The sequence below is a fragment of the Crotalus tigris genome, unplaced genomic scaffold (genome assembly GCF_016545835.1).
Source record: "Crotalus tigris isolate CLP2741 ecotype Arizona unplaced genomic scaffold, ASM1654583v1 scf7180000024339.11422700, whole genome shotgun sequence".
NCBI lineage: Eukaryota > Metazoa > Chordata > Lepidosauria > Squamata > Viperidae > Crotalus > Crotalus tigris.
Window position 1 is genome coordinate 7,866,722 of NW_024100509.1, and position 13,230 is coordinate 7,879,951.

General features: G+C 37.9%; 1 protein-coding gene across 1 annotated transcript in view; it reads right to left on the reverse strand.

Moving 5' to 3' along the window:
- The window catches only part of HMGCS2 (3-hydroxy-3-methylglutaryl-CoA synthase 2), a 49,404-nt gene extending 36,823 nt beyond the window's left edge, over positions 1-12,581 (reverse strand). The window contains exons 1-3 of the mRNA XM_039325928.1: positions 11,900-12,581; positions 8,392-8,846; positions 5,437-5,562 (exon numbers count right to left, since the gene is read on the reverse strand). Of these exons, the coding sequence (XP_039181862.1) occupies positions 5,437-5,562; positions 8,392-8,846; positions 11,900-12,009 (691 nt within the window). The 5' untranslated portion in view covers positions 12,010-12,581. The remainder of the gene's footprint in view (positions 1-5,436; positions 5,563-8,391; positions 8,847-11,899) is intronic.
- Positions 12,582-13,230: the final 649 nt, after the last annotated feature.

Here is a 13,230-nt window from a genome sequence, read left to right on the forward strand (position 1 = left end):
ATAACCAACTTCCCTTCCTGGATGTCTTAGTCTACAAGAAATCCAATGGCTCCCTAGGACACACCATCTACCAGAAGAAAACACACACAAACCGCTATCTGCACACTCTCTCACACCACCACCCAGCACAGATCAACTCCGTAGCCAAGACATTCATCTCTAGAACAAAATGCTTAGCTGACGAACAACACCTAAAAACCAAACTACACACCCTCACCAATGTACTAATATCCAATGGATTCCAAAGAAATAAGATTACAAACCTAATCCAAAAAGAAACCCCCACTAAAATCCAAGACAGAGAACAAGAAAACGGCAAAGCCCTCCTCCCATACATAAAAGGCACCACAGACAGAATCAGTAAGATCCTCCATAAACACAACATCAAAACAGCATTCTGCACAAACAGAAAAATATCCACCATCCTAAGAAACCCCAAAGATAAAATTGAGTTAGAAAATTAAGGAGTATATGAAATCCCATGCACTGCTTGTCCCAACACATATATCGGACAAACCAACAGAAGAATAAGTGAATGCATTGAAAAACATAAGAACTCAGTCAAAAAAGAGGAACCAACATCTTCCCTGGTCCAACACCTTAAAGCCACAGGACATGAAATTGATTTTAAAAATACCAGAACTATCGCCAAAACTGAACATTTTAATAACAGAATAATCAGAGAAGCCATCAAGATAGAAAAATGCCCACACAGCATGAACAAATGAGATGATATGTCCCGCCTATCAACCATTTGGAAACCCGCCCTTATTGACAAACAACTCCCTAACACACTCACAAAAACCACAGAGGATGTCACCACCACACATCCACACAAAAAGCAAACCCAAAGCCACACCGATGATGAGGCATGACCACAAACCAGAAGCTAGACCACAGCTGCATCATTAGCCACTTTAAACCCCTCCAATCCATACATGAAGCAAACTGACACCCTCCATGAAGATGAGGCACAACCACGAACATGAAGCCAAAAAATAGCAAGGCAGCCCACCATCTTAAACCCCCCTGCAACTCAGACTAACCTGAGCACAACAAAGCACCCACCCAAACAGAACACTCCCCCAGCCAATCAGAGCACAGTCAACCCCCCAGCCAATCAGAGCACAGCCAACCCCCAGCCAATCAGAGCACAGCCAAGCCCCTAACCAATCAGAACACACCTCCACCCAATCAGAACACAGCCAAGCTCCCACCCAATCAGTTCATACCCCCACTGGCAGTTAAAAGGAAGAAACAGCTAAGACCACACATTGCTCCTCGAAGCACGAAGCTGAAAACACCAGCCTGAAGATGACGAATGGGACTTCGTCGAAACGTCGCCAAGACACTTCCAATTTTACGCGGGAGAAAACCTGAACAACCAAAGACCTACATATATATATATATATATATATATATATATATATATATATATATATATAATTTCTAATTATGTATCAATATATATGACTATAATACTTTTATAGAACGTTATTCTTAGGGTTAACATTAAAAAATAAAATTACAAATAAAGTTATACCTTTCCTTATCCCACTATTATCTGGTATAATTTATAATACTCTTAACACCTCTTATATATATTTCTATAACACTACACACAATACATATACATATACTATTCTCTAAGTATTATCACCACTCTTAATTTCATTCACTAAAACTCTTATTTGAATAATCACCTGTCTAATGTTTCTTTACTATACTATAATTACTTTCTCACTTCTATTTAATTCAATTACTCAATTATGCTTATTTCTATTCGTTAATACAATTCATTTACTTCATTTTTTTAATACATTGCCTGACGCCCCTTTTCTACTTGTAGCTTAGTCACTGCCTGTATATGAGTGCTACAATATTGCATCAGCCTTTTTTCTCTCTGTCTCAATTTAATGTATCCACTGATCCACCAAATGTCACCTCTCATTTCTTCTTCTATATATCCAATATTTCCAAAACGTCCACTCGTCACTTTACCCAGATATATGTCAGTTAAAGTCCAAATTTCAATGCTATTTGTTCTTTAAAAATAAGTTCCACTAAGTAGTATTAAATTTCTCTGTTGTCTCACTTCACCTTTTAATTCTTATGTTAATTTTTCAAAGTCCTTCTTAATCACCCTTTGTTGCCTCCGGCCATCCTTTCTCCAGTCCTTTCTCTAGTTTCAATCTCTATTTCTTGCAGCTCTTAAATTCCAGTCTTTCATGCTTTATAAACTTTACTATGGGCTCTCTGCTTCTTCATGCTGCTCTCATTCTGCTCTATCGCTCCCTTCTCCACTCTATTCCAATTCAGTTGCTGCTGTGTCTCTCTCCTTATTGCTTTACTTTTTCTGCGCCTTCTCTCAGCCAAACATTCCTCACCTCCTTCAGGGGTTTTCCTCGTCTCCTGTACGAAGCTGTCAGTTCTACTTTTCACTTCCCTCTGAGACTGCTGCCATCACTCCAGGCAGCAAGACCGGCTTCTTCTCCGCCAATTTTAAAAGTACTGCTCCTGTCTACTCGGGTGTTTGCTTTCCACCCAGCTTCTCTGAAGCTTCCTCTTTAGTTTACCAATCTCTCCGGGATCGGCAAAGCCCTTGCTGGGCTCTTAGCGAAGATTTTTCGGGATTTAGGAACAGAGGTCTGTTCCTTCACCCGCTCCACGATGATGTTACAGCCGAAGTCTCAAATGGAAAATCTTAACAATTTCCATAATTTTCAGTTTATCCAGATTGTAGATTTATATTAATCTGTTTCAATGTATTTCTGTCCCCCATAAAAATTAAATCGCTGCTTCCATCTAGGGAAGGATAGGGTTATATGGCTAGTCATTGGAGTGCCTTTCTTCTGTCGGTTTGGAGGGCTTTCCCCAGATCAAACAGATCAACTGCCATCTTTCCATGATTGATGGGGGGGCTCTCCTTCATTGCCTCTCCGGGGCAATTTTAAACCCATTTAGGGTCCCCTGGCAGGACGAAACCAGCTGTGGGGTCCGGAGCCCCGCAATCCCTCAGCTGTATTGCTACAATGCAAAACCAAAACTCTCATTTTACTCAGTTTAACTAGGTCTATTATAATACTATATTTTAACTATAGCAACATACTTGTAACAAACATTGAGCAAAATCTAGTTATCATTGTTCCTTAATGTAAATAACCTCAAGACAAAAGAAGTAGACATGATAGCTAGCTCATTGTGCAGGTTGAATCATGTTTGTACATGAATCCAATCTCTGCTTGAAAAGCAGTTCCTGTTTTAGATCAGAGTATGAAGTTTAAGCCTCTATTTCCTGTATTCCGTTAAATATTAGTTTAATTTTTATACTGTAGTGTTACGTTTACATAGATTATCTACATAATGCTATCCTGCCATAAAACTGTTCAAATCATCCTGATACTTTCAGCTATGCATGTGGTGAGCTAACAGTTAAAACTCAGAAGCGAAACTACATCCCACCTGTCAAAAATGCTATGAACTTTATTTTGGTTGTAAAGTGATTGATTAAGATAAGAATTGGGCCCACACAATTACTGTGTGACATGTTAGATTTCTAACAAGATAGTTAAATGGTACATGATATAAGCCATTTGCCTTTCTTAGGTTTTGGAGACAGCCAAAAGATTATTCATTACATTGTAATTTCTGCCTAACAAGTACAACGGGAATCACTCTAAAAGTAAACACATTGTGAAATACTCTGATTTACCATGTGCAATGAGATCAATCCTACACAGTAAGCAGTTGCCTGTACTACATCCTCCAGATGTTTAGTGCAATTAATCTACTGATAATGATAATGCATTCACAGGGCATATAAGAGAAAATATTAATTCAAAAATTCAACATTTCAAGTCAGCTGCATTTGTTGACCTAAGGGGATTTTAATGATCTTGTGTGATTTGAACTTGTCAGAGAAGCAGGGTAGATTCAAGAGTAAAGGAATATAATCTTCTCGGTTATGATATGAAAGGGTTTTTGTTGTTGTTTCTGCAGTTGCCATGATGAATTTAACAAGAACATGGACTAGTGTTTTGTAAAGAAGTTTGTTCAGTTATGTGTTCTTGGTCATGAACACAGTGTAAATAAGTGGCACTTGTTCAGTAACTCCACAAAAGCTAGTTCATGAAAAAAGACATTCTTCATAATTTTATTTATTTTAATATCAAATTTAGAGGTTGCCCATCTCACCCGCAGAGCGACTGGAATAATGGAAATAAATTACTGACAGATAATGTTGTATGACAGGTAAATGATAGGTAAAGGCAGTGCTAATGCTGCTAGGGTGGAAGAATTGTATCAGAACATGAACCTACTTTTGGGAAAGATCCAGTATGAAAAATATAAATTGAACATTGGTGAAGATTTGAAGGTCATTACAAATCTGCAGCTTGAATACACAAAACACTTTTGCATTTTATTAGAGTAGGACAGTACGAACAAGAAAACACATTACAATCAGAATGACTACCCAAAAATGATCAAGAAAAAAGAATGTGATAAACAGTCTGCTTGCTGACTATGAATATGGTCTTTCATATATCATTTTAAAACACCCTAGACTACCAAAATTTTGAAATGCACTGGAAGCTCCTTAAGTAGAAAAGATTCTGTATTTCCTAAATTTACCTCCCAAACTATCCCCACAGAAGGTAATCATATAGTGGGAAAATACCAAAAAAGGACTCTTGATATGACATGTGGTAAAAGTAGACTGTTCCCCAAATCTTCCCTATATAAGCTCTGACTAGCTTTGTTCAGAAGTTGCTCATTTTCCAGATAATGCAAACACAATTCCTCACTGTTGGGGTAGAGGTGGAGGGGTGAGGGAGAGGTAAGGTAAGTGTGGTTTGGTCATAAAATACAAGCAGCATTTTATGAAGCATACTAATGGTTCAGACACAAAGGACTCTGTCTTGCAGATGAAAAGCTTATTATAAAGAGAAGAGCAGCTTCCTCTCTGCAGCCTTCTATGTCCCTGAAATAGACACATTTTTACCATCACCAATCTGCTTTTTCACCAGCAAGTTCTTTTGAATTTCTGGTTCAGCATACATCAGATATTTGACTGCTGCACCATAGCACCATTAGCAAGCACCATGGAGTCTGGTAGAAATCCATCTTTGTCCTGTTCATCTTTTTCACTTGCAGCGGAAAAAATTCATAGCTCTAGACTTGTTCTACCCTACAAGTGTCTGCCCTGCAGTGCGCCTGTCAGAGCAGTGAAACTGTGAATGTGGCTGCTGTAATGCTAACATGGTTGCAACAAGACTCATGTTGTTGGAGGATCATCTTCATTATCACCTCCCCTTTAAAGGAATTATTTTCATCCATCCACCCATATTGTTCTTCTGCAATGAACGCTCCTCCCTCCCACCAAACTGCCTTTAGCTGAAATCCATAATCTAAATAACTGTAAATGTTTTTACTGACCTCTCTCTAAAGTCAGAGGAGCATTTGGTCCAACCAGCATAGCTACAGCTCCAGCTCCACCTGTTGGTCTTGCGTTTCCAGTTGCATACACAGCAATATCACCACAAACCACCAAGGCGTAGCGTCCTGGCATGACAAGAGCATCACCAAAGTGTCAACACTGATGAAAAGAAAAATAGATAAAGTCTACCTAATTTTCTTCATAAAATGGGCTGAAGTTCTTTTGTAGCTTCGATTCCTGTTCCAGTAGCTGTTATCTATTCAAGAACATATTTACCTAAGCCAATGCTTTTGAATAGTACTGACTTTAAGATGTGTTCAGCTCTGGGATTCTTGGAATTGAAGTCCATACATCTTAAATTTGCTGAAACACTGGCCTAAGCTAAAAAAGAGAGGCCCCTACCAGGGGTGTCAACTAGAGGCCTGTGGGCCAGATGCATCACATGCAGGCCACATCCGCCCCATCTCTACAAAGGCAAAAAATGTTATGATAGTCATGATATATCACATGATGCGATCAAGTTTGACACCCATGCCTTACACCAAGGATCTCTGTTTTGACATCAAAGAGCCAATAGAAGTACAGAAAAGGTAAGCAAAAATTTACAAGACAGATGAAACCGGTGGTTGAATTCAGTTTACATATGGTGAGAATTAAGATTTAATGAATGGAATACACAGTAGAGAGGTTTGAAAGGAAGGGCCTAGATCAAAAATAGGTGTTATAATATGTTAGGGTTTCCCCCTCCCCTAAAAATTGTCCTTTCAGCTGAAAGATGTGGCAGTGGAAGTTGCAGCCTGATTTGGGAAACCTGAGTGGGGAAGGAATACTTTTCAACCATTCCCTGTTGGTAAAAACAGCTATGGGGGAAAATCATAACAACACTATTAGTCATAAAACTTGTAACAGGGTTAGATATAGCTTGCATAGCTAAATTTTGTGCTTTAAAAAAAGACCTCAAGGAGCATCCCCCAACTCAATATTATGGTTGCACACAATGACATCTTCTGAAATTGTGGCTCCTTTAACAAACACTAGCCATTTCCTACCGGTAGTAATATTCCTGACAGCCTCGTGGAAGGAGGCAGCCACAGCCTTTACTGCCCTTTCTCTAGCTGCTGTCCAATAGTCCCCTCAATGAATTCTGGGTAGAGGCCAAGTGTCTAAGCAAGGACAAAATGACTATTTTAAAGTCACTGGGGACTCCCAAACCTCCCCAGCCTACTCTCTGAACTTTATCATAGCAGTGGTAGAACTATTCTTCCCAAGTTGGTTGAAATGGAGTTGAATTTTCCAAGAATTTTCAGAGAGACTAAAGTCCAGGCTTTTATTTAATGTTCTACACCTCTTTTGGTAAGCAGTCAAGCAGATTCTAAGCAAGCAAAGCTCTAGAACCAAAGGGCAGAACTTATTATATCATGATTAAAAGATTAATGGGAAACTACTAATGTGCACTTTTGAAATCTGGAAATCTGCATTGCAATCAGTATGGGTTTTGAAATAAGAAAGGAGCTTCTATGCAGAACCTTCTCGGCAAAAATAATTGTACTGCAACTGAGAAAAGCAGGATTTAATTACCTACACATTTCCTTTTTTTAAGGGGGTGGTCAACTATCTCAAAATGTAATCCATAATATGTTTATTCAAAGGTCAGCAAACTTTATGGGATTTCCTTTTGGGGGCTGTAGAGTAACAGCTAAAGTATAGGAAACTCAGGATATATTGAAGCCTCTATATTTTCTCCCATGTGGCAAATAGCATTGGGGTCATCCCACATTGGTGGTTCAATTAATGGGCAGCATTAGTTCATTAGTTAGTGGACAGCATTAGGACTGCTTCCTTGTTTACTGACATAATAGCAAAGGACAGTGACACAAGGAATGCATCTCATACTGTAATCTCTTATTTGTTCTATTTCATTTCCTCCAGAGTGAGCTCTGCTTCTTTGCAGAAGTAGCTGAGAGGGGATCTTCATGTAATTTCTGCTTTTTTACATCATTCTTGCTCTTGGGAAACAGTTAATAATTACAAATGGCCTGTCATCATGCTCTTTTGCCTCTTCTTTGCAATTTTTTTCTTTGCTATCCTAGAATTTGTGCATGGACTTTGAATTGATTATTTTTCATAAGCTCAAGGGGAGCGGGGAATAATGGAAGGTGTATCTGATGACTCCCCTACCTCTTCCTCTTCTTTCTCTACAATGAAAGTACTACAGCTAATTCTTCGCAACCCCAGGATCATTTTCTGTCTCTGTCAGTACCAGACATATATCCACAGACATTAACAAACTGGACAAAAAAAATAGCATTGTGTCTGGGTAAAATTAAATCATTAATGCAATGTAAGGAAGAACTGAAAAGTTCAGCAAACTAGGCTGAATGGGAAAAGGAGAGAATTGAGAGTAAGAAAAACACTAAAAAAAGAAAACTGGATTTTGAAGCTTGGTAGATTAAGAGTTGATAATAGATTAAATGGAAAAGGAAAAGGAAAATCAGAAAACTGGAGATTAGAAACATTAAAGCAAAGTTGCTTCTGTAGCAAGAGACATTTTGTCTCCAGTATTATTTTGTTATTGCTATGCAGTAATGACTTATATGTTGAGAAAATTCTGAAAGTATTCCACTTTCTATCTGCTGCTAAAAAAGTATAGGTTGTGACTACATTATGCTGAATTTATAGTGTTAGTAGCCAACAGCTTAGTAGAATCAAAGGATCAGCTTCCTTACCTTTGAAATTTAACCAATTAACCAATTTGAATAGTTACTCTTTTTTCAGAATGTGCACTTAAGGCACATTGGCTATACCATTGTTTTTAACCTCAGTAGCTTTAAGGTGGGTGGACTCCAATTCCCAGATTTGTAGGAGTTGGGAGTCCACCCATTTTAAAGTTGCTGAAGTTAAGAAACTTTAGACCCTCCAACTAAAAGAACTGAACTCAGTCTGCCAACACTTACCATCCCAGGAGCTGGATTCCACCCAATCAGCAGAGTTGAATAGAGAAGCTGTACCTCCATAGCAGGCATTGGTTGTGTCAATGCCCTCAATGTCTGTGTTCCCTGAATCCTGAAAGAGCTGCATCAGAACAGTTTTAACAGCTTTGGATTTGTCGATAATAGTTTCTGTTCCAACTTCCAGGCGGCCAATAGAATCCCAGGAAAGTTTGTTTCTTTCTACCAGATTTTGTACCACAGTCAGGCACAAGGAATTGATGTCTTCGTGTGTAGCACAGAAACCCATCTGCTTCTGGCCTAGGCCTATGGTATATTTCCCTGATTCTACCCCATCATATTTCTCTAACTCACTTTGTTCTACATATTGGAATGGGAAATATACCTCCAGAGCAAGGATACCCACATCCTTAGGCCATGGAGAGATTGTCTGGAGTGGTTGTATAGAATCTGTGGAGAAACTGCAAGACAAGTAGAGAGGAAAGGTTTTTCACAGTACACATTTAGATATAATTCTGGCTTCTACATTATTAGGAAGGATACCTTACAAAACAAACATGTTTCAGACTGATGTAGTTAAGGACCTTGCTTGCCTTATGAATATCCCACAAGTAAATAATAAGAACAGGTATATTTATACTCAGGGAAAAGGAATATTCACAATCTCTTGTTTGCTAGGTAAATTTTCTATAATTAAACCCCACTGTGTAAATAGCTGTTGCTCCACATTTAGGCATTACTGTACAATCTAAGAAGCAACTTACTGAAGTGCTTATTTTCTCATTCCATCTCCAATGTCCCTGTGAAGCTTTGGAAAAGTGAAGTACCTTTCAATCAACAATGACACAAAGGTGCTTGGAGCTGTAGTGGCAGCCTTCAGATAAGACTATTGCTGCATTCAAATAAATAAATGTGGAAATTCCTAGTGCTAGAGAGGGCTCATTCAATGATAGATATATTGCAGGCATCCCCAATTCTGTGAGATGTATATAAACAAATCTGATTTGTATAAACAAATAAAAGAAGGTCCTATTTATGGTAGTGATGATTTGCTTCTATACTTAAGTTCCAACGAATTTTGTTCCAATTTTTCTGCCACTGAAGGAAATTAGATACGTCTCTACCAAAAAACATTTTGATATTCACCCTGATATCCAGGTACTGCCTTTTGAGACAGGCTCTTGAAATAGCCTCCTTTTATTTTCTACAGTTATATTTTCTTTCTCTTAAAAAAGTCTTTGAGAACTGGTGAGAACTAGTTCTATAATTTCTGTTTTGTTATATTGTCACTGATCATATTGTTGTAGCAATACTTTACAGATTTGACTTTATAGATTTTAGTTTTTTACAAACTTGTATTAAGAGAAAAATAGAAACATTTATTTTAAATACGGATGAACAAATGAGATATTTGAATAGTATCTAAGTTTTTCTTTGCCCTTTAACATTTAGGTGAACTGTGGAATTAAGACTTTTACTGTGTGTAGATCTACAGCATCTTAAAAATAGATGCATTCCAATAGCCAACAGAATACTTACTCATCCTAATCCTAACATATTGTTATCAAGAGGTTAATGTTTAATACAAAGACCTTTGATTACATTTACACAAGATCAACATTGCTGGACAGCACTAGGGGTCAGGTCCAAAGGGTAAGTATGTGCATGTATTACTTAAGTTATTGCCCCTTAGAATACAAAAAGAGTATTCTAAAAATCCAGTCTCCTTCCTTTTATTCTGATTTTTTCTTCCTATTGTCATAGAGATACAGCTAGTCAACTTACAACCACAACTGAGCCTAAAATTTCTATTGTTAAGGAAGGCAGTTATTAAGTGAGATTTGCCCCATTTTACCACCTTTCTTGCCACAGTTGTTAAATGAATCACTGCCATTGATAAGTTAGTAATCTGGTTGTTAAAAGAATCTGGCTTTCCCATTGACTTTGCTTGTCAGAAGGTTTCAACAAGTATGAACCAGTTGCCAAGCACCTGAATTTTGATCACAGGATCATGGGAATGCTTCAAAGGTCGTAACTGTGAAAAATAGTCATAAGTCACTTTTTCAGTGCTGTTGTAACTTTGAATGGTCACTAAATGAACTATTGTAAGTCAAAGACTACCTGTAATGCTAATTTTAATTTGGATTACTTTATTATAAATATAAAATTAGCTTTTTTTAAAAAAAAGTGGACAACAAAGTAAATAATAGTGTTTTCCTATTTAAAGGAATAAAGTCTGCATCAGTATACTATTAAGTGTAGGCAGAATTTTGAATCCCAGTTTTGGATTTTGCATTGACATTTGTCTTTTGGGTTTACTATTTCATTGATGAAAAATATTATGTGAGATCATTGGAACTGTCTTCTTGAGATCTGAAAAATGGAGTATTAAAATGTTTGCTTAGTAGGAGACTTCAGTGCAATAGTGGATGGGGCATTAGACTATAAAGGTAGCAAAACAGGAAAAAGTGGAAGAAAAAGATTACCTAAGGCTTTTCTTAACATGATAGAAGAAATTGGAGTACAAGATGTTTGGAGGGAAATCAATCTAGGAAAATTATAATACACATTTTATTCAAACAGTCATAAATCCTGGTCCAGAATTGACATGATTTGGATGACATTTGAACTGAGGACAAGTATGCAGAAAATTGAGATAGAACCAGGTACATGGGCAGATCACAACCCATTAAAAGTGACATGAGAGGAATACCCAAAAAATCAAGATGGACTTTGAACCAATCTATAATAAAAGAATTTACAGAACTAGCAAAAAAAGAAAAGGAGTTTTTCTTCAAAGAAAATAAAAAAGAAGATACAACATTGAGATCTGAAAAATGGAAAATGCAATGCAATGAAAATATTTATGTTAAGTAGGGAAAAAAAAGTAAAAGCATACATTTAATGAACTGGAATAGATACTATCCTTGCTGTGAAAACTGGTAAATAGATAACTACAGACCCCTGAGCTAACTGCGGCCCTTTATGTGATCAATGTAGACTTTGGAACAAACTGCTTCTGCTATACCAGTTAATTCAAGGGCTTGCTATTCAAAGTCTACATAATTTGGAAAAAAGTTTTTCTCACATATGCATTCTCATGGATCAGAATCTCTGGGTTCCTTTAAATGATATAACCCACTGTTCTTATAGGGTTCATATATAAACATTCACAAATGATCTTTCACAAATAGAAGAAATTCTAAGACATAACCAAAGTTATATTGAGATTAAAGGCAAGATAGAAGATGAAAGTTGAAAATGCTTGTGTGTGCTTTTCATAGAGAAAAGAGTTTTAAGAGGCATTTTACAGATTTGTAGCTGGTGATCCTAATATTTTAAAACACCCTGACTTTTATTAATCTATTATTCTAATACTCATTATGATTAAGGCAGAATTTTCTTATCAAATTTTCTAGGTAGATCACCATTGGAAAAGTTTGTGTAAAAGTAAAACCCTAATTACAGAGCCTGAAGATGTCAACATTTTTAGTGCTATTTTTTCTTCACTTACCTGTTCTGCTTCACTACTGCTGAAAAAGTGAGAGGCCAAAGTGGTTTTTGCAATGTTCGTTTCATCTGAAAGCAGCATAGCTGCTTAGTATGTCTGAAAAGTCGGAACATTTCCCAGTTTGGTTAAACAGTCCAACTAAGCTTTGAACTAACTGCCACCCCAGCTTTTTAAAGGCACCCCAAAGGTACTACAGAGTTCCGGTAAGCCCCTCCCTGCTCTTATCATGACAGCCAATAGTATACTCAGTACAAGTAACAGTACATAAGTTGATCTAATTAGGCTTTTGCAATTTTTTGTAGTATCAACTTTCAGTCCCGAGGGTTCCTAAAGAGCTGGCCACCTTTAATCAAGGTGCTTTCCCATTTTGTCCTGACTAGAATCACTCTAAAAATTTCCATCCATGTTTTGGACCCCTTCCTCTTCCATATTAGTTCTAACTAGTTGTAATGTGTTACGTCTGTATTTTCCTGCTGCCCTGTAAAGCAAACAGGACCCAGAGGTAGGATTTAGTCTGGAAAATGGTTACTTCCTCATTGCCAAAAGTGGCTTGAACTGATAAACAAACAAAGAATATTCCACATTTACTATTTAGGAGTTAATATAGCTTTTGTGTCAGAATCCAATTATATTTCATCTCTAGTTATCGACTATGGAAAACCCCATTTCTGCCCTCTCTCGATTCTGTCATACGATGAAGGGGAAGGGGGGTGAACAAAGGGGTTTTATGGCCCTCACTTCCTTCGGTACAACTTCAAAAGGGATTGAATCTGGATACCACCAAAAGGACTACACATAACAATGGGGCCATCAGCTTTCATCTACTCCCCTCTGAAGTCTCCCTTCCGCCGGAAGTGAGGAAAAGAGGGTGGAAATGTAAAGCCTGGGATTGTCACTGGAAGGATGGTGGGGTGCGGTGGGGTTGCTGGGAACCCCCTTAAAACCTTGAACCATAGGGTTTGGCCCCCAAGTCCTGTCTAGAATGCCTGCAACCATTTTCTCTTAATAAAGGATGCCTGTTGGAAGAAATATTCCAAGAGTTCTGTCTTCTTAAGATGCAAAGTGGGGTGGGTCCTTACATTAGACAGGACTTGCAGAATTAGTCCATCTGGAAGGGAGAACCTTGCCGGGGGACTTTGCAAAAATTACCATGTCAGATGGCAGAGCAAGGAAGAGAGAAAACTCCCCGGAAAGGGAGCCTCTGCCCAACTGAAACCTTGCCAGATGTCGGGATCTGAGAGATCAGATTCCTCAGGAGAAGAGGTGGTGGAGACACGGGACCACAAACCTCGGTGGTCAATGGGCGTTGGAAAGAAAGGCGAGTGGGAAAAGAA